The 21,590-nt window shown below is 49.4% G+C and overlaps 1 protein-coding gene across 2 annotated transcripts; it reads left to right on the plus strand.

The window, feature by feature from the left end:
- Positions 1-1,591: 1,591 nt before the first annotated feature.
- Positions 1,592-12,221, plus strand: PRRG3 (proline rich and Gla domain 3). Of its 2 annotated transcripts, none has more exons than XM_081081328.1 (4): positions 1,592-1,729; positions 4,787-4,824; positions 6,092-6,252; positions 6,614-12,221. In XM_081081328.1, exons 2-4 carry the CDS (start codon positions 4,818-4,820, stop codon positions 7,139-7,141), a joined length of 696 nt encoding a protein of 231 aa, XP_080937454.1. In that variant the 5' UTR covers positions 1,592-1,729; positions 4,787-4,817; the 3' UTR covers positions 7,142-12,221. The 2 variants fall into 2 exon arrangements, with proteins under 2 accessions (XP_080937454.1, XP_080937455.1); XM_081081329.1 differs by lacking the exon at positions 1,592-1,729 and adding an exon at positions 2,095-2,166.
- Positions 12,222-21,590: the final 9,369 nt, after the last annotated feature.

Genomic DNA, 21,590 nt, shown 5'->3' on the forward strand with positions numbered 1-21,590 from the left:
GGAGACCCAGAAAGTAAATTCCTAAAGATCCCCAGTTTCCCCTATCAACTATGACCCAGGCTCCCTCCCCCTGAACTGAAGGTGCTTCTAAAACATACACAGTCTTTGGGCCCGAAAAAAAGCCCTATTCTCATTCTCAGGTAATGTTGCTTTTTTTCCCTGTGGTAGCTTACTCCACAGGCTAGGCACAGTGATGGCGAACCTATGACACGCGTGTCAGAGGTGACACGCGAACTCATTTTTTTTGGTTGATTTTTCTTTGTTAAATGACATTTAAATATATAAAATAAATATCAAAAATATAAATCTCTCTTTTACTATGGTTGCAAATATCAAAAAATTTCTATATGTGACAAGGCACCAGAGTTAAGTTAGGGTTTTTCAAAATGCTGACATGCCAAGCTCAAAAGGTTCGCCATCACTGGGCTAGGGGCTGTGGTCCTTTTGCTTTCAATGGGGGAAGGGTGCCAAGGGTCTGTCCTGGGCAAGGAGGGAGCTCCTGCAGCCATAGAAAGAGCAAGCAAGGCAGGGGAGGGCTTAGAACTGGAGGCAGAGATGGAGAGGAAAGCACCTTTGAGAATGGGGGGAGGGTCGGAAGGGGGCGCTTACCCCCACCAAGGCTGCTTTCTGCTAGTTCTGGGAGCTGCACTGGAACACACCCTTGGGCGGTGGAGGTCCTCCCCAGCTCTTTTCCTTGTCACTCTGCAGCAGGACAGGTTGCTGTTTCTCTGCCTGGAAACTGCCCCAAAGCACGAAATTGGGAGGGTGCGCCAACTCCAGTTCTTGGCTGGGTTCCAGTGGTTCAGAGAACAAAAAGAGCCCTGAAAACTCAGCAGGGCGCACCTGCCCCTCCTAGGAAGCTTTGGCAAAGGAGATCCTGAGCTCCCTTAGAACTGTCCTGCCCTCTTTTAGCAGTCCACCTCGTTGCCTGTTCTCCCTCGACTGTGTCATCCCCCTGCTACCAGCGTCTTGTCCTGAACCTCCTCCCATAGTGCTGCCTTTTGAGTACCCCCACTCCTCCACCCACCCAGCACTCCCCTTGCAGGCCCAGGAGACTCCCTCCTCTCCCCCTCCTACACCTGAAGAGTTTCCCAAGCCCATTTCCTCCTTTATTTCGCAGCACTCCCTGGACAGGATTCTCCCCATTTCCCAGATTTGACAGGAGAGAAGCCTGCTGTGCCAGGGCAGGGTGGGGAGAGTTTAAGTGAAGAAGCCAAGGTCACCCAGTCATTGGTGGAACGCAGCCTAGACCCAGCCTTTCTTCTGCGGGCCCATTTGAGCCCTGGCCCGGCGGACCCAGGCTGCTGTCCCAGGCCCCTCTTCCCTTGACTGGCATTCTGGGGCGGGCTGGCCAGAATGACAGGTGAGCCAGGGTAGGGAACAGTTGGGGGAATTGGGCTTCTCGGGGACACCTGGTGCGCGGGCCTTGGGCGCGGCTGCCTGAGCCCCTTGCGGCGCCAGGGTTTCGGAGGGTCTGCGCCCCGGAGCGGGACGGGTCCCGCACGTTTGGCCGAGGGTCCCTGGTGCTCCTGGGGCCCGCGGGCCAGGCCCCGCCCCCCCCGGAGGCACGGGCGGGGGCAGGGGCGGCGCTGGCGGAGTGGGGCGCGGGCGCGCGGTGCTGGGTGCGCGCCGCCGCCCCTCCGGCCCAGCTCGCCTGCCGGTCCTCTCGACCCCCCTTGGACCGCTCTCATCGCCCCCAACCCTCTCCTCTCCTCTGCCCGGCGGCCCGGTGCGCGGTGCGGCGCGACAATCGCGGCCTGGCGATCGGGGGGCACGGTGGTCTTGGCGCTCCAGGGTGGCGCGCCAGGCGTGGGGCGCGAGGCCAGACTTGGTGCGGCGGGGTGTGAGGGGGCGGGCAGCGGCGGAGCCCCCAAAGGAAAGCAGGGCAGGGGGTACCGAGGTAATGGGCAGGCCTGTGCGCCTGGTTCCGAGGGGCTGGAGCTCCAGACGCACTTCAGCCCCAGGCGGGCAGCCACCGGGGCGCCCCGGGCGGCGGGAGGGCAACGGGGCGGGGAGGGAGGAAGGAGGAGAAGGCTGGGCTGGGCCGGGGGCTTGGCCGACGGGGAGCAGGTGGGCGGGGACAGGGGCCCTGCTGAAAGAGGCGCAGCAGCGAGGTGGCGGGCTGCGTGCGCAAACAGGGCGTCCGCCTCCTGGGCCCGGAGAACGGTGAGGCCATTTGGGTTGGGGGCCCCAGCCCCGAGGGCACGGTTCAGTGTCCAAGACCACTGAACTGGGCGCGGGGCACTATTGGGGGAGGGTCTGGATGTCCGGCCGGACCAAGGCGTTGGGGTCTTGAGCAGACCTGGGAGATGAATGTTGCTGGGCCAGGAGTTCGTGGGCAGGGCGTTGGTGCGGGCTATGGAGGGCGAGGACAGGTACTTTGAGGGCTGGCATGAGTGGAAGGGGGCAAGGAGGGTCCAGGGTTTGAGTTAGAGCATAATTTGGGAGTCCCATGTCACTGGGTGGGTTTATGAGTCATAAGATTTGGAAACCACAGAAGCTTTCGTGGGGATCAGTTCTAACTGAGGGAAATAAAAAGGGTTTGGATTTAGAGAAGTGATTTGGAGGCCATGTCTTGGGACTCCAGGTCTGATGGCCGCCAGCCCCCATGCAAGGAACTTTGGGAGCCAAGTCCCTGACTGCCATGATTCGGAAGCTCCAGCCTGGGGTCTGGAGGTCTTTGTGGTGGCCTTCCTTCCTTTCTAGGCCTTCAGGATTCAGCTGTGTTCCTGTGGGGAGTGGGTTAAAAATTCCTCCGGCCTACAATCAGCCTTACAGTATCCACCAGGGGCAGGAGGAACATATACATGCGTGACTGCTGCAGCGTTCTCTGTCATGGAGCCCTCACGCTTCCTCACTGTTGCCATAGTAACAGCCTATCGATGGTGTATTTATAGGGGAAGAAGCAGGCGCTACATTTGGGGGAAGGAGGGGGAGGAGGCCTCATAGCAGCAGCAGCAGTGACATTGGCTATAGAATTGTTAATAGAGTGTGGCTATGCCCTGTGAGCTGTTTGGGGGAGTTCCTGGCTTGTATGAAGCTTGAAAATGAACTAATGACTTTTTTCAGGTATCAGAATAGCCTACTTTCGGGGCTATGAGATGTGTGGGTGTGCATTTATCGAAGTCAGGTGTTTGGGGGCAAGAAGTGGCTATTGCAAGCTGTTATGTAATTTTTCTACGTAAATAATTAAAAAAACAACAATGCTGCAATTCTCTTTGATAAGCAATTAAACACAGTTTTCTACCTTCACTTATTAGTAAAGCCTTTACTCATTCTCTTCAAACCCTGGCACAAAGGCTCCATTTTTCTTCAATCAAAAACCTTGCTGTTAGGCATGCCACACCCACACCCTGGCCACATGACCAGCATTGGCTGTAGGGGAACCTCAGAGATCTGCAATGGAAGCAGAATTGAGATCTAATAGTCCATCTTCACTCTCATAAATATTGTGGGTCAACTTTTCTCAAATAGTAGGCCCATCGTTGAGAGATCACATGATGATAGTTTTGGATGGGATTGTTGTGGGGTTCAAAAGAGAAAGTCCCCCTTGACATGGTGTTTCCATAGATGGATGTAAGATGTGCTGTTTTTTTCTTTGGTTTTAATTTTATTTATGATTTATATCCTACCTGTTTGCCAAAAAGATTAGAAGATATATTTTAAATATACTTAAGACTCTGTAAACATAAATTAAAAAGTGTATACCATGTCATAGGGGAGAGGCATATGTGCTGAACAGCTGGGCATCCAGGGCACTTGTACGTGATGGTCAATGTTAATGTTGAACTTCCTGGCAGCCTAGGAAAAAAGGGTAGCACAATGGGTTACACCGTTCACATGTCCTGCATCCAAATAGTCATGAAACCAGAGCTTCTGCTTGGGGAGGGGAGCAGTGGGGTGATTGCTCCCAGATGTGGACAGTTGGGCCAGTGCTTTGGAATATGAGCATGAGTGGGAGTGTATGTTGGGGGAGCAGTGTGCTGTGGCTAGGGTTTACATACTGGCTGGATAATTCCTGAGCAGGAGCACAGCTTTCAGACAATAGCTCACATTAGAGGCAACACTTGTATTGAGTTAGCATCTCAGTTTTGATCTCATCAGTCAATGTCTTGGTACACTGCTGCAGTGCTCTTTAATGCAAAGAGGAGAGATGACTGGTTTCAGGAGATCTTTGCCATCATGTCTGGTGAATATGAATGTAGCAGGTCACCTTGGTTTGGGCCATGACTTTTGAGATGGTTGTTGCTGCCATGTTAAGCTTTGCCAGTGCCTGCTCCTTAAACATGTGCTGCCTCTTTTCAAGAAACTTGCTTGTCATTAGAGGTATCTGGGACTTTCCGTTGTGTGCAAAATTAGTTTCCAAAATATGACCTCTCTCTGTCACTATTGATTTGCTTGACCTTGCCTAACTCCTGGTATCTCTGAGGTTCTTTTCAATTCAAAAGTGCACAGATTCCTTGAGGAAAGTGAGAAAGGAGGAACCTCAGCCTGTAGGAGTTTTTTGTTTTAAAAGAAAAAAAATAAGTTCTAGGTCTTCTAGAATCTCAGAATATTCTTGGGGAAAGAGCTAGAGGGTTTTCTTTGGTCTGTGCAGGGCCTCAGGAAGCTCTGGAGGAGAGCTCGGGGTAGAATGGGAAGCAGCAGAGGGTGCTGTGCCTCATAAGGTGCTGCTTTAACTTTGGCCAAGCCAGTGGGGCTATGGTTCACATTCTAGCACCAAAAGGGTGCCCTGTAGGTTTTGGGATGTCATTTCAACTGTGACTCTGCTTTTCTCATTTTCCAGGCAAGTGAGACGCTGGTTCTGAGGGAGCACTATGGCACGTGAGTTTTTCTGAGCCTAGGCCAAGTGGGGAAGGGCCATGCCTAAGGGCTCATGGGAAAAGTGCATATCCATCTTTCAAGTCCTTGCCAGCTCTCCCCAGATTGTCCCTGTGGCCCCTGTCTGACTAGCTTTTTCTGCAATACATGCTCACTTGGCAGAAACTAAAATGACAGGTCATAAGGCCTGGGGAAGGGTGCCTGCCTGCTGGCAAAGCCCTACCTACCTGGGCATGAGTGGGACTGTTTGACATGAGAACTAAGAAGTCTCACCTCTAAGGTCATATCAGGAGTAGATGTCACCTCTTCTTTTATTCTCTAAAGTCCTAGGCCAGGCTTATGGAGGTACATAGCTCGTATTATACCGGTCAGCTCAACTGGAATAAGTGGATATGGCTACCACTCAATGACATTTTTCCAGGAGGCAACTGTGCCCAGTGGACAAAGATTTAGATTTTCCCTATGGACCCTGCTACCCTATTCTCAGTCTCATGTACATTCAATCCTCTGACCTACTCCTGTCTGGGTTTGTACAAGACTGATTTGGGCAAGGCTATTAATGCTAGGTGATCTGACAGCACAGATGGTCATTCAGGTGCAGGGAAGATACCCTGATAGAGTCTTATGAGATTGTTTAGTATTGGTCACCAGCATCAGCCTCAAAGAAGATGCTGGTGACCTCATGATAAGGGTTCTGATTTTCTTGTTTTGAGGTGAGGCAGGAGATACTGGGTGTTTTTTCACTGACTACTCAAAATCCTTCATGTCCATCCACACTCTACACAACATGCACTCTCCATTTTCCTCCGTAGCACCAGAGACATGAGTCTTATTGAGTCCATGGTATTCTAGACCAGTGGTCAGCAAACTCATTCGTTAACAGAGTCAAATATCAACAGTGCAACGATTGAAATTTCCTTTAGAGCCAAATTTTTTAAACTTAAACTATATAGGTAGGTACATTGTTATTAACTTAATTAGGGTACTCCTAAGGCTTAAGAAGAGCCACACTCAAGGGGCCAAAGAGCCGCATGTGGCTCGCGAGCCGCAGTTTGCCGACCACGGTTTTAGACAGATACATCATGGCATCACAGAAAGTCAGCCATTCCATCCCTGCTACAAAGGGCTAACCATGTCTGCGACGGTGGCTAGCCAGCTGGCTTTGTTTTGCTTCCCTCCATCATTGTGCTTCTGTGCATGGGCTGAGTCTGGTTTGAAGGAGCCCCTGGGCACCTCCCCATTCCAGGCCTCAGTGCAGCTTTCTCCTCAGTGTTTCTGGAGGCCAAGAATGCCCATTCGGTCCTGAAACGATTTCCTCGTGCCAATGAGTTCCTGGAGGAGCTGCGCCAGGGTACCATCGAGCGGGAGTGTATGGAGGAGATCTGCAGCTACGAGGAGGTCAAGGAGGTGTTTGAGGACAAAGAGAAAACGGCATGTACCACCCTATGGCTGGGTTCTGGGAGGAGAGGTAGCCTCAGGAATAAGAAGAGCAGGCCCAGGTGCCTCAGATGGAATAGAATCAATGAAGGAAAGCCAGCCTAATCCAAGGCAGGGCCACTGGGGCCATAGAAGAACAGAAAACATGTCCTTAGAGTCCCATTGGCCTGACTCTGGGGGCCTCCTCTATGGGAGTGTTGCTCTTCATCCTTGGTGCATTCTATAGCCTCTCTGATAGCTCTTAGAGGCCAGTCAGATGGGATAGGGTAGGGAGCAGTTTTGCAGAAGGTCTCTGAGGTCCATCTGAGGTATGCGCACTTGTGCATAAGTGTAAGTGGCCCTTCTTCTTTTGCAGATGGAGTTCTGGAAGGGATACCCTAATGCAGTCTACTCTGTCCGAGACCCTGCACAGAGCTCAGATGCCATGTATGTGGTGGTGCCTCTTCTGGGGGTGGCGTTGCTGATTGTCATCGCCTTGTTTATCATCTGGAGGTGCCAGCTGCAGAAAGCCACCCGTCATCACCCTTCATATGCTCAGAACCGGTACCTAGCAAGTCGCGGCGGGCACAGCCTGCCCCGGGTCATGGTGTACCGGGGCACTGTGCATAGTCAGGGGGAGTCGTCTGGGCACCGGGAGGCAGGGAGCAACCCACAGGTGGTGCTGGGGCCCAGTCGGGGGAGCAGAACCACAGTCCGCCTTGAGAGCACCCTTTACCTTCCTGAGCTCTCTCTCTCTAGACTGTCCAGTGCCACTCCTCCCCCATCCTATGAGGAGGTGACTGCACCCCAGGAGAGCAGCAGTGAGGAGGCAAGTGTCACTTACAGTGACCCACCCCCAAAGTATGAGGAGATAGTGGCTGCCAACCCTGGCTCAGACAAGTAATGGGACTTGTGAAAGAGGTATGAAAACCTCTTTCAGGGGTCTCCTATTTTCTTTTTAACTTTTTAAAGACTGTGCCACCACAAAACAGCCTTAGCCTCCTTGTTGCCAAATAATTTCCTAACCGTGGATTTGTAGGAAGTCAGTTGTCAGGTGGAGGGGTGTAGGGAGCACACATGCCGCTGGAAAGAGCTACAGGCCAGAGAGCCCAGCTCTTCCAGAAGCCCCCTTTATCTCTCCATCCTGACCTTCTGTCAGGGACTGGCTTCTCTTATGCCAAAGGAATCACCCCATAGAATTGACTGTGGCCAGAATGTCCATAAGCTTGGGCCCTGGGGCCGCACAGCTGGCTGAAGACCTGTCTGTGTCTGGAAGCCTAGGCCACAGAAATGACAGAGAGGGAGCCAGCCCTTCAACTCCATTTCCCCCCAGCAGTCCTGTGCTTACTGTCCTGGCTCACATTTTGAGGACAAGAACAGGACTGAACAAAAAACAAACAAAAAGAGTTGTAACAAATAAATGACGAACACAATAAAACAAAACACTATAACCTAGGCCATTCATAGGAGGCCAAGGGAAATCAATCTCACAGATCTGTGATGCTTCTCTCCCCCAATGCCCACCCCCCATCCTCCTGACCAGGTTAAAATGAATGTTTAGAGTAACCTGGAAGGAGGACAGGGTGTGTGAAGGGTGAGGGGTGGGGACCTGGCTGGCAGAGCTGCCTCCTCCAGATTGAGCAAAGGGGCCTGCGTGAACTTTGCCCTCCTGGAGTGGTAGCTCTGGTTCTGGTGTGCTTGGTCTCTCCCAGGTCTTGGCTCTCCAGACATATGCACTGGCTGTGCTAAAACTGCTACCTATTGGCATGAGTCCAATCATGGCCCTGGGAAAACCTATCTGGCTGCCTCTGCCTGCAGAGTCCTGGCCTTTGAATGGTTGGGGCACAGGCTGGGGCAGACAGCTGAAGTTTTCTCCTCATAAGGTTGATTGTCCCATAGCACATCTACACCCATGAACTTGGCCTCCTCAGCACTGTGCTCTCTGGTTTTGAACTTTTGGGATACTTCCCTTTTCATGAGTAGGTGAACTGAGTTGAATTTGAACTTTAGATGGCTTATTTTTTCTTAATGATGGTGCCCACCTGGGAAGAAGATCCTAAAATGTCCCATTTTAGAAATTTCTTTGCGAGGGAGATGGGGAAGCCCATGACCTGGGGTAGAAGGCCCATCCAGGATTTGCCCTGTCATTGCCAGGTGCTGGCTTGTTTTTATTAACCCCTTTCTGTGGCCCAAGAGCTGTCCACCTTTCCATTTCAGTGAGGTTTTGGACAGCAATGGGGGCAGAGGTGACTTATCTTTAACTATCAATGACCACACAAAAGACCTTTGACACCTTGTCCCCCAACCCTTCATCTCTCTATCCTCTTGGCCTTGGCGCCAAACCATTTTTCCTCTGTGGTGCTTTTTTAAATGTAGCAAATTTTTGTGGAGCCCAAAAGAGTGCATAGCCAGGGTATCTTGGCAACCACAGCAGTTTAAAACCCACTGAGAAGACAAGCTCCTTTCTGTTTAAACAGCTCTCCAAGGCAGGCATCGGGCCTTTTTGTTTGAATGCAGCCCTGCCTATGGCCACAGATAACATCTGGAGGCCCCTTCAGTCTTGGACACTTGCCCTGAGACTTGCTTCAAGTCAGGAGGCTTGTGATCTTATCCCAGCGAGGCCACCAATTTGGACAACTTGACCTTGTGGTTGGGGTTTTTCATCCTTCCCCCTACCTCACAGGACTATGTGGAGGTTGACTGAGCTAATGCCTGTGTAGTATGGTTTGCCCTTAGGAAGATTCTTCTGGAAATGTGTAGGTTATAGGGGACCATCTTAGTGGAGGCCTTCATGTGATTCTGATATTGAGTCTCAACCTGGGGAATCAGTCTCCTGCCAGTCGACCCTTTCTGTTCCCTCTCCCCACCCCACCCCCCACCCCTGAGAGCTCCCTGGTGCCAGAGGTGCTGACCAGGTGGCATTCCAACTTTCTTTCCTTCCTTGTTTCCTCCCTCTGGATCTCTAGCACTACACTCCTATCCTTCTTCACAAAGGCATTTTTGGCCCAGAAAGCCCATGCTTTTTCCATGATGGAGGCTGGGGCCAATCCCATTTGGCCCTGTTAGAAAATCTGAGGCAGCCTGAAACTCTGGGGCCAGTCCCTGCCCTCTCAGCATTTTCTTGGGCTGGTGCCTGTGTGTGACATGGGAGAAGACACTTACCCCCATGTGTCTCCTCTCCACTGAGCAGAGGGCCAGGCATAGGCCCCATCGACCAGAGCCAAGGAATGCCTGCTGCCTTTGGCATCTATTGAGCCCTTCCTTACTGAGCTGCCAGATATTTGCAGCTGGGTGGAGACAGAATAGATATGGAAGCAGGAACTTGGCCCAATGGAGGGTGGCACATGTCCTTCAGGCGCTGAGCACAGATTTACAGGGAGAGCTCACTCAGAGGCATTTCCTTAAGGCCCTGTGCTCTCTGGATCAGGTGCTTAACAGCATTCTTCTGGGTGGGCTTGCCACCATGGTCTCTGGGATGTTTTTTGCAGTATATTGTAGAAAAAGACTGTACAGTCCACAATGGTCATCATTCCTCGCGGTGCACATTTGGCTTTTATGAATGCTTTGTACATATCTTTCAAACTCTGTCTTTGTATGGACATAGATTTGATACAATGCTAACGCTGCAGTAGCCACATCTTTGTTGTTTTTAGACTTGCGTGTGTGTGTGTGTGTGTGTGTGTACTCTTGAGCACATTGCCTTTTCTCACATGCTTATCTGAAACAATAGCCGGTGTGTGGCTATATTTATACCAGGAAGGAGGGTTCCCGTCTGAAAGGGAGGAATGTCCCCTCCCGGGGACTGGGTAGCCTGATGACAGGGCCCTGAAGAGGAAAGCTGAGATTTGCTGTCGGAGCCCCCCAAAGTTGTCACCTTTTACCCCCACTCACAAAAAAACATTGGAAGAAGACGAAGCAGCTCCATCCTGGGTGCCTTCGCCTGCTGGGATTCCCAACTCTCATGCCTTTTTTATTTGGTGCCCCTGGCCTTTCCTGTTTTGTGGGCATCAGCAACTGAAGGAAATATGAATGCTCCCAAGACTTTTAATTTTTAATTTTTTTGGTGGAAGGATGTGTGACTTTTGACTTTGGGAAGGGCGGGGCTAGTTATTCAGATATTTTTCATTAACAAAGAAAAGGCTTTAAAAATTCCTTGAAAAATGACTGTCACTCGTTTTAACCAAAAACTTTCTAAGAATTTTTAAAACAAGAGTCACAATCTTGTCCCTTCCCTGCTGCTCCCCATCACCCAGGGTTTTCAAACCAAAAGCACAAGAGAAAGAGTGGAGCTCACAGGTGCCCAGCTGACATGCACAGCATTAGCATTGTACCCTGGCTGATGGAAATGCAACTGAAAGCCAGGGACCTCCTCTTCTACTTGCCAATCCCACTGCCATTTGTGTGAATTCCTTAGGGTGCTCTGGAAGACAGGAATCTGGCTCATTTGTTGGACGTTGTCTTTTTTGTAGCCAGAATATGAGGAATTCAGGACAGGAAAGTGTCTGTTAGGAGTTGGAGCCAGATGGTTCCTCTCTGGCTGACTGAGGTTTGATCTTTTGACAACCAAATGGCATCCCATGAGAAGAAGAAAAAAACAACACTGCCTCTAGATTGTTCTTTTATCTGAGAGAGATCATCAAGAGAGACTCACTCACCTGCGCTCTGTCTTTCTAGGAGTATGTACTTGTGCTATGTCTCATGTGTGTGCCCTCGTGGTCAAAGCCAAGATGGAGAGCTGGGCAGCAGAGCTGCTGGTGTAGGGTGCTTTTCAGCTTGACAAGTAATGAAGTTCCATTTCAGGATTACGCTGATTCAGAAACAAGCACATCCTCCCCACTGAACTCTCCTCATACTATTTAGTATAATTAGCTAATTTAAAAGTACTGTAATCAGACCGCCTGCAACTATGGTAAAAAGCCCATTAACTTGAAGCCCACTAATTTAGAACTTAGAGAAAATCACGACTGAAGATAATTCATGATATCTGCAATTCTTGCTCTGTAGAAATGTTTGAAGTACTCTTCCCCTTAGTCAATTTCCAGGGTCATATGCGTAAGAGGGATCTAGTATATAATGAGTACCTTTTTCAAATAAAAGGCTCAGGATATCAACGATCCCTGCACCGTGCCTTCAGCTTTGGGGGTTCAGCAATTCTCATATGTAAGGCTCTTTCTGTACTGGATGATCGCTTGTTCTCTCTCCATTGTGGGGATGTTGGGTATTGCAGCTTTTCATTCTACTCCTTTATTCACCTTGGAATCATATAGTTTGTGAACTACACTGCAATTTAAAGTAATATAACCGTGTATCTTGCTAAATATTCTGTAAAGCAGATGCTTTGCTATTAGACTGGCCGTTCCTATCATTCGCCGCCCCCAAATATTCAAAGGGAGCGTTTCCTTTCACAGGCTGTGGGCGGTGAGTCTCTCTCTAGCAAGAATTTCTCTGACAAAGATATCCAAACAGCACACCCCCTCAGGCTCAATGCCTCAACAGTTGTTCCACTGTACTGAGATATCTGCCCATTGAACAGTGCCTGCTCTGCTCCCGCCCCCAGCCCGAGCATTAACACAGATATTCAAGATTGGGGTAAATCCCACAGCTGCTTTTGCCTTCAAATCCATCTCCCCTTGTGGATGCCACTTTCCCAGGCCTGAACACACCTGCTATTTCACTCTGTGATTGTGAATTTGTGATAGTGGAAACTCCTATGTGCAACTGAGCTTATAGACATGATTACTGTGAAATGGATTAATTTTGGTACCACTTTAAACTGTGCTCTTATTCATGTGTTGACCCATGTCAGCTGGGAAATCTGTGCATTCAGTAATAGGTCAGGATTTCACTGGAGCCTGGGGGCAACAAACAAACTTGCTTCTGATCTCTTTCTCTGTCTCTGTCTCTCTCATTGTAATTATTGAGTTTAGCTGTTAATTTTTGTCTCTTTCTGTACAAGATAATGAATAATAATAAAGAGCAAATGTAATTCACTTGTGTTCTGTCCTCATCTCTTTTGGATCCCCAGACTTCCATGGGGGATGGATGGTTGTGGGCTAAACTGGTTTTTCCAAAAGTCAGACTGTAGATAAGGAAACAGCCCAAACCAGTTTGGAAGCAGGAAGCAAAGATGTCCTGGGTCCTAATGTTTGTCCCCGTGTGTGTAAGATGATCTCCTGCCCCACACCCCTGGGATGAAGTTTGTAAGATCTGTCACAAATCACATCAGCAACTTCCCTGACACCTGATCCCTGGTTACTAACAGAGGTGTCCCTGGCTAGGATGCCCTGCTTCTTTTCTGAGCTGGGGGAGGAGCTGGAAGGAAGGTTTTTCCTATGTCCTTTGTAGGTGGGCCATGATACTCAGACTTCGTCCTGGCCCAGCTTTCTGAATTTTTTTTTAAATATATTTTATTGATTTTTTACAGAGAGGAAGGGAGAGAGATAGAGAGTTAGAAACATCTATGAGAGAGAAACATCGATCAGCCGCCTCCTGCACATCTCCTACTGGGGATGTGCCCGCAACCCAGGTACATGCCCTTGACCGGAATCGAACCTGGGACCTTTCAGTCAGCAGGCCGATGCTCTATCCACTGAGCCAATCCGGTTTCGGCAGCTTTCTGAATTTTGAGGATGGCAAGAGTCAGAGACTATTCAGAGGCCAATGACACCCTAACCTCCCCCTTGGCAGAAGTGTGGTCTTAGCCCCAAACACACTCAGGTGTTGGTTCAGAGTGAGATATGGCTATGGGCCATCACTGGCACAAGTTGGGTCAATCCCCAGTAATGAAAGTAATTCACTCTTTAATAGGAAAAGCCATGGTAGTGATGAGACAATAGCAATAAAATTCAGGGCCTCTTTTAAGGATTGAATGTAGAGGCTAAATGCCAGGAAAGAGAGTCAGAGACCTTAAATTCCATTCTTATTCCAGTCTGGACCCCAGGCTTCCAAAGTCCCCCTTGGGGTACTACCCAAGGAACTGAGCCTCCCTTTCTTATCTGCCAGCTGTGTCATAAGACCATAGATTATAGGGACAAGGCAGTTGGATTGCTTTTAGAGGGTGAGGGCAAGTCAGGGGCATGAGAGACCTAAAGGGGTGATGGTGAGGAGAGACATTTCTACTCCAGTGTCTCCAAGTCCCTGCTGGAACAGACACAGGGGATCAGGTAGGGGGCAAAGACTGTGCTTTGGGAGTGTGGCTTGGAAAGGGAGACCTCTTTTCTCACTCTTTCCCCACTGCCACACCATTGTAGCAGTTGGCCTGAGAATGCATGGAGTGAAAGGACAGGACAGTGGGGAAGATCCATTGTATTTGGAATGGAGAGTGTCAAAGAAAGCCTCCCTGAGGAAGCCATACCCAACTTAAAGATTGAAAGATGAGTAGAAATCAGTGAGCAAAGAACATAGAAGACAATTAAAACAGGCAGAGGAACAGCCTATGAAGAGACCTGGAGCCCAGCAAGGCCACTATGTTTTTAAGGAAACAGAAGAAGCCAGAGTAGCATAAGGAGAAAGACTTGTGCAAGATGAGGTTGGAAAAGTAGAGGAAAGCCCATGCAGAGCTCCCTAGGCCACACTCAGAGCTGTAGTCTTTATTACAGTGATAATGGCAGGCCACTGAGGAGTACCTTAAGGAGTAAGGTGACATGACCAGGCCTTTTATATTTAAAACAATCTACCTACTATGTTAACAATGGGTTAAAGGGACCATGATGGGATCAGAGAGATAAGGTAGGAGGCTATTGCAGTCATCCAAGCAAGAGATAGTGATGGGATTGGCTAGGTTGGTGGCAAAAGAGACAGAAGACAGAAGTAGACTACTGCCAAAATATTAGCTCAAACACTGAATTACATATTTGGGAGGTTGTATTAGGGTTCCTTAGAGACACAGAATCTAATATATATACTAAAGGCCCGGTGCACAAAAATTTGTGCACTCGGGGCAATCAGACATCCCTCTGGCAGCCCGGCAGCCCTTGAGGGATGCCTACTTGCCAGCAGGGAGCAGACCTAAGCTGCAGTCAGACATCCTTAGCACTGCTGAGGAGGCAGGAGAGGCTCCCACCACCACCACTGTACTGGCAGCCATCAGCCTGGCTTGTGGCTGAACAGAGCTCCTCCCATGTGAGAGCGCCCTGACCACCAGGGGGCAGCTCCTGCATTGAGCGTCTGCCCCCTGGTGGTCAGTGTGTGTCATAGTGACCAGTCATTCCCAGTCCTTCTGCTGTTAGGGTCAGTTTGCATATTACCCTTTTACTATATAGGATAGAGGCCTGGTACATGGGTGGGGGCCGGCTGGTTTGCCCTGAATGGTGTCCTGGATCAGGGAGGGGGTCCCACTTAGGTGCCTGGCCAGCTAGGATGAGGGGATGATGGCTGTTTGCAGCTGGTCACACCCCCTTCAAGGTGGGGGTTCCGCTTGGGTGCCTGGCCAGCCTGGATGAGGGGATGATGGCTGTTTGCAGCTGGTCACACCACCTTCAGGGTGGGGGTCTCCACTGGGGTGCCTGGCCAGTCTGGGTGAGGGGCTGAGGGCCGTTTTCAGGCTGGCGGGTGACTGAAGCTCCCAATCTCTCCTTTTTTTTTCTTTTTTTTTATTCTGGGATTTATTTACCTTCTATGGCTGTCACTGGAACTGAGAGCCAGCTTTAGCTCTGAGGCTCAGCTCCAGCTGTGAGACCTCGGCTGCTGAAAGCAGGTATCTGGGTTTGTTTGGGTTCTATAATTGTAACACTGTTGTGGTCCTGCTCACTCCAGCTCTGACGGCTGAAAGCAGGTTTCTGGTGTTTATTTAGCTTCTATAATTGCAACATTGTTTCTTAGACTGCAGCTCAGAGTGCGGCAGTGGCAGGCGGGGAACCTTGGCTTCCTCCATCACTGGAGAAAGCAAGCCTCCTGTTCACTTCAGTTGCCTGGCTGCCGGCCGCCATCTTGGTTGGCAGTTAATTTGCATATCTTGCTGATTATCCAATGGGAAGGGTAGCGAAGTTATGGTTAATTACCATGTTTCTCTATTATTAGATAGGATATATATATATATATATATATATATATATATATATAGAGAGAGAGAGAGAGAGAGAGAGAGAGAGAGAGAGAGAGAGATCTATTTATAATTGACCCTTGAACAACATGGGTCTGGATTGTGTGGGTCCACTTATACACAGAATTTTTTCAATAAGCAAGCAGTCAGTCCTCCATATCCCTAGGTTCTGCATATTTAACCAACCTCAGAGTTTTTGCTCTGACACTGGGAATATGTGGATATTGAGGGTTGAGTATATGCATTGCTCTATGCCATTTGAAAATATTTTTATTGAATTCAGAGAGGAAGGGAGAGGGAGAGAGAGATAGAAACATCAATGATGAGAGGGAATCGTTTATCAGCTGCCTTCTGCACACCCCACACTAGGGGTTGAGCCTGTTTCCTGGGCATGTGCCCTGACTGGGAATCAAATTGAGACCTCCTGGTTCATAGGTCAATGCTCAACCACTGAGCCATGCTTACTGGGTGTTCTTATGCCATTTTGTATAAGGGATTTATCCGTGGATTTTGGTATCTGTGCAGGGGGTGGTGGTGGTAGAACACTATGGGAGTGTGAAGTCCTTGAAACCAATGAAGTAAAGTGTTTCTAGAAGGAGAGAGAGGACAATTATGTGAAATGCTTCCCAGATGCCAAGTAACATGAAGAGTGAAGCAGATTCATTGAATTGAGCTGCCAGGAGGTCACTGGTGAGCACAGCCTAGGGAATTTCAGCTGAGAGGTGGATGAGGAAGCCAGACTCAAATGAGGAGAGGAATGTTTGGGAGGTAAAAGAATGAAGACAGTGTGTGTAATGGGGGCAACTATCATGGTGTTGAGAGAGGACTATAGCATGTGTGAAGACAGTATATATATATGTATTAGAGGCCCAGTGCACAAATTCGTGCACAGGTGGGGTCCCTTGGCCCAGCAGGCAATCAGGGCCTATTGGTACCATCTTGCCGAGTCCTGATAGAGCCGATCAAGGCAGCCAGCCTGGGGGAGGGACTGTGGGAGGTTGGCCGGCTGTGAGAGGTTGGCTGTGAGAGCGCACTAACCACTAGGGGGCAGCTTCTGCATTGAGCATCTTCCCTCTGGTGGTCAGTGCACATCATAGCAACTGGCTGGTCATCCAGTCGTAATGGTCTCTTAGGTTTTTATATATATAGACTAGAGGCCCGGTGCACAAAAATTTATGCACTCGGGGGCGGGGGAGGGGGTCCCTCAGCCCCGCCTGTGACCTCTCGCAGTCTGGGACCCCTAAGGGGTGACCACTTGCTGGCTTAGGCCTGCTCCCCGGAGAATTTGGCCTAAGATGGCAATCAGACATCCCTCTGGCAGCCCGGCAGTCCTCGGGGGAGGTCCATTTTCCAGCGGGGAGCAGACCTAAGCTGCAGTCAGACATCCTTAGCGCTACTGAGGAGGCAGGAGAGGCTTCCACCACCACCACTGTACTGGCAGCCATCAGCCTGGCTTGTGGCTGAACAGAGCTCCCCCCTGTGAGAGCGCACTGACCACCAGAAGGCAGCTCCTGCATTGAGCATCTGCCCTCTGGTGGTCAGTGTGTGTCATAGTGACCAGTCATTCCCAGTCATTCTGCTGTTAGAGTCAGTTTGCATATTACCCTTTTACTATATAGGATAGAGGCCTGGTGCAAGAGTGGGGGCCAGCTGGTTTGCCCTGAATGGTGTCCCGGATCAGGGTGGGGGTCCCGCTTGGGTGCCTGGCCAGCCTGGGTGAGGGGCTGATGGCTGTTTGCAGCTGGTCACACCCCCTTCATGGTGGGGGTCCCTACTGGGGTGCCTGGCCAGCCTGGATGAGTGGCTGAGGGCCATTTTCAGGCTGGCGGGCGACTGAGGCTTCTAGCCTCTATTTTTTTTTTCATTCTGGGATTTATTTACCTTCTATACCTGTCACTGGAGCTGAGAGCCAGCTCCTGCTCTGAGGCTTGGCTCCAGCTCTGAGGCTACAGCTGGCTGAAAGCAGGTATCTGGGTTTGTTTAGCTTTTATAATTGAAACTCTGTTGCCATCACTGGAGCTAAGAGCCGGCTCCTGCTCGCCAAAGCAGGTATCTGGGGTTTCTTTAGCTTCTATAATTGAAACATTGTTGCTTCTGGAGCGCAGAGCTGGGCCGCGGCAGGCAGGGAACCTTGGCTTCCTCCATCACTGGAGCAAGCAAGCCTCATGTTCGCTTCAGCTGCATGGCTGCCAGCCACCATCTTTGTTGGCAGTTAATTTGCATATCCTGCTGATTAGCCAATGGGAAGCATAGCAGAGGTATGGTCAATTACCATGTTTGTCTATTATTAGATAGGATATTCAGGTCATTTTAATTCAGCAACTATTCAGTGAGCTCCTACATGTGTCAGGCAGTGCACTAAGAGCAGGAGAGAGACAGAGGTGAGAGAAGCCAACAAAGTGCTGGGAAAGATGTGTCAACGTTTCCATGCTAGAGAGAATCATCGTGGAGAGGCGAGGAGTTGAAGTGCCAGAAGAATGCAGAGAAATCACTGATAGAGCTGGGGCTGGAGCCTGAACATAGGGGACACCAGCCTTGCTAGTGGCATGGACAGCTCATCTTTTGTAAAGGGTGAGTAAGAAGGCCTTGTTGACTGTGGGAAAATCCTAGTAGCTCGGGTTTTAAGCACTGGCTCTACTAGGAGGTGAGTGCTTCACATTCCATGAACCCTAACCTGCCTTTCCTAGGTGGGATCACTGAGGTACATTGCCTCGGGTCACCCAGCTAACTGAGGAGCTATGGCTCAAATCCCATGGCAGGGAGATGGGGCACTAGGACTCTACAGCTGGACTCTAATTCACCCAACCCTCCCTGTTGTGTCTGCTGGCTCTGTCTTGTGAGTGTGAAGGCATGTCAGAGAGACATGGATCTGGAGGATGTTTGCTGAAACTCTCTTGAGCCAGTTCCTTCCTGGGACAGCCCTCTGTTTTAGCAAGGACCCTGGGTTGCCAGTCTGAAGACATTGGTTTACATCTAGGCCTTACCACTGAATTGCTAAGTGAACCAAGTCAGGTCCCAGTTGCCTCTGAGCCCCAGCTTGTCCATTTGTAAAATGGGGGATACTGGGAAGAGTGTCTGTTTCAAAGGCTTTTCACCAGTTTTTTGTCTGAAAAAACAAGCAGCTTCTCAGGCCTGCTTCTCCTCTCCTCCATGTCTTTCTGCAGCTCAGAGGGGAGGCTGCTGCTTGTGCTTTTAAGCTGGTCAGCGTCTGAAACTTTGTACCACTTTTTCCACCTCCTCATTATTGTTGGCCATTTTCCTTTGGCCTCTGATTCTCCTGAATTTTATATACACATCACTTTTCAGCCTCTGGATATGGAAACAATAGAAAGCAGATGCATTTCAGCCTGAGTAGTCACCCCACAGGAAAAGTTAAGGGCTCTTCAAAGTCATCTTGTTCAACCCCCTCCCTGAGGATCAGGAAAGAGGTCTTTCCCCATCTGCTTCCCTGTACATGGGACAAAATTGACCAAATAGACAGGTGACTAAACCCCACTGGGTTTCCAAATTAGCTGACAGCTTTTGGGGGAAGGGATTCTTGGGCTAGCAGAGAAGAAGAAGGAGCAGCAGGAACATCAGCTGGCTACACTATGAGGCAGGAGGCAAGCTGACCCCTTTTTGCTCTTTGGTGCTGCTCTTAGCTCCACATGCAGGGCCATCCTGAATTGTCCGTTGGGCTATCAGCCAGCAAACATTATCCTAAACTCATTGCAGCTCCACCTGAGTTGTTCAGGCAGCCCATCCCTGAAGAGGGAACCTTTTAGGGCAGTGATGGCGAACCTTTTGAGCTCGGCGTGTCAGCATTTTGAAAAACCCTAACTTAACTCTGGTGCCGTGTCACATATAGAAATTTTTTGATATTTGCAACCATAGTAAAACAAAGATTTATATTTTTGATATTTATTTTATATATTTAAATGCCATTTAACAAAAAAAAAATTAACCAAAAAAATGAGTTCGCGTGTCACCTCTGACACGCGTGTCATAGGTTTGCCGTCACTGTTTTAGGGGCTGATCTGAAGGAACCCAGAGGACCATAGCACCCCAGAGGCCACGGGCCCGCCTGTAGGTTTGTCAGCCAGGGCTGTGGCTCAGTGTCTTTAACCCATCTCTGCTGGAGTTGCTCCCCGCAGACTAGATCAGAGTTCAGGGGGCATGACCAACATTTCCACCCAACTTGGAGAAGACTTTTATACTAAATCTGAGCTCCCTTGAGAGGTTGTGAGTTATCCTGGAGGTGTGCAGTCAGAGGCTGCAGGTGTTAGGGAAAATGGTCAGGCCCTCCCCTTAAGCTGACAGAACTCTAGGGAACCATCATACTCCTAAGGAGGCAGAGCGTGGCAGGATTAAGGGCAGGACCACCATAGAAACAATCCCTGCTACTGTGCCTACAGACCCTTGGACTTTCTGCACATCCTCATGTTTCTATCAGCCCTCAGAGCTTGAGTTCCCTGAGGACAGGGACATTACCTCCAGCGTCTGACTCTAGTCAGTCTTTTTTTTTTTTTAATCATCACCTGAGGATATTTTTCCATTGATTTTAGAGAGTGGAAGAGAGAGGGAAAGACAGAGAGAAAGATCAATGTGAGAGAAACACATTGATTGGTTGTCTCCTGCACGAGCCCTGACCAGGGCCCAGGGCCGGGGAGGAGCCTGCAACTGAGGTACCTGCTCCTGACCAGAATTGAGCCTGGGACCCTTCTGTCTGTAGGCTGACGCTCTGTTCACTAAGCCAAACCGGCTAGGGCACACTAGTCAGTTTTGATTCAAAACAGCCATACTGGATGAGAGGAGCCCACACTTAGAAATCTAGGTGCTCCTTGTAACCTCCTGCTGGTTGCCTTGTCCCTATGGGGGCTGGGTCCCAAGGGCTACCCTAGGTGGTCCTGCCACTTACTCCTCTCTTCTTATGAGGTGACCCTCCTTCCCTGGGCCAGTTCAGTCCCTGCAGTTAGCTCCTCTGTCCTTCCTGTCTCTTTAAGAAAAAGAAAGACAGCTGCAAGGCTCTGCTAGTCCCCCTTCCCTTTTCCCTTCCACTTCCCCTTCCCCTCTGGATGGGGGAAGGTCTGGGGCTCCAGGGATGACCTCAGTACCAGCTGCTTCCAGGAGCAGGAAGAAAAATTGTTTACAGTGTCATAAGTTTTGTTATCAGGTGGAGAGGAAGCTCTCAGATGCCTAGGAAATCTGGGTTTGCAGCCCAAATCCGGCTTGCTTGCTTGCTTGGGTTTGGAATTGTAGCTGCCTGGGATGGGGCTCTAAGCAGAGAAGGCAGCAGTCAATTGTGCCCTTTGGCATTTGAAATTATATTTTATCTTTCTTTCTCCTTTAATTTTCCTTTCTTTTTTTTCTTCCTTTCTTCTCTTAATTATCAATAACCTGCAGTTAAAGTGTGATCAAATCAAATCAAAGGGTTTTATTGAGCTACAGTCTAATAGCATTGCATGTAACAATTGTTTCCTGTTATGTATTTATTTATTTATTTACATTCAATATTATTTTGTATTAGTTTCAGGAGTACAGCATACTGGTCAGACAATCTTATACTTTACAAAGTGTTTCCCTGATATTTTCACTACCCACCTGGTGCTATACATAGTTACTATAATACTATTGACTATATTCCCTATTCTGTACTAACATCCCTGTGACTTTTCTGTAACTATCAATCTGTACTGCGGAACCTCTTCACTTTTTTCACCCAGTCCTCTAACACCCATCCCATCTGTTAACCATCAGTCTGTTCTCTGTATCTATTATTAGTCTGTTTCTATTTTTTTGTGCTTTTTTGCTGTTCATTAATTTTGTTCTTTAGATTCCACATGTAAGTGAAATCATATGGTATTTGACTTTCTCTGACTGACTTAGTTCACTTAACATAATACCCTCTAGGTCTATCCATGCTGTTGCAAATGGTAAGATTTCCCACCTCCCTGAAACCAAGAAACACAATTTGAAACAGGATTTTAGCCCGATCTTTCATGTGAAGATGGGGATCTGAGGCTCAGAGCAGAGGAAGAAACTTTCTTAGGATGACCGGTGTCAGATCTAGAGGTCACTCCCAGGTGTACTGACCCTGGGCCCGGGTCTCTGCCAACCACCATTACTGCTTGCAAGAGAGGTAGGAACAGGTAGCACACAGGCCATCAGACCTCAAGCTGTTTGAGAATCTAAGTAGAGTACATGATTGGTTACACAGCTGGGAGAGGCCAGTGGTGGGAAGGCATTGGTGGAGGCATGTGGTGGGACAGGCAGAGAGACAGACACAAGACAAGGGCCAATAGGCAGATAGGAAGGGAACACCTACCTGTGTTGC

Source organism: Myotis nattereri (assembly GCF_964212035.1).
Source record: "Myotis nattereri genome assembly, chromosome: X".
Taxonomy (NCBI): Eukaryota; Metazoa; Chordata; class Mammalia; order Chiroptera; family Vespertilionidae; genus Myotis; species Myotis nattereri.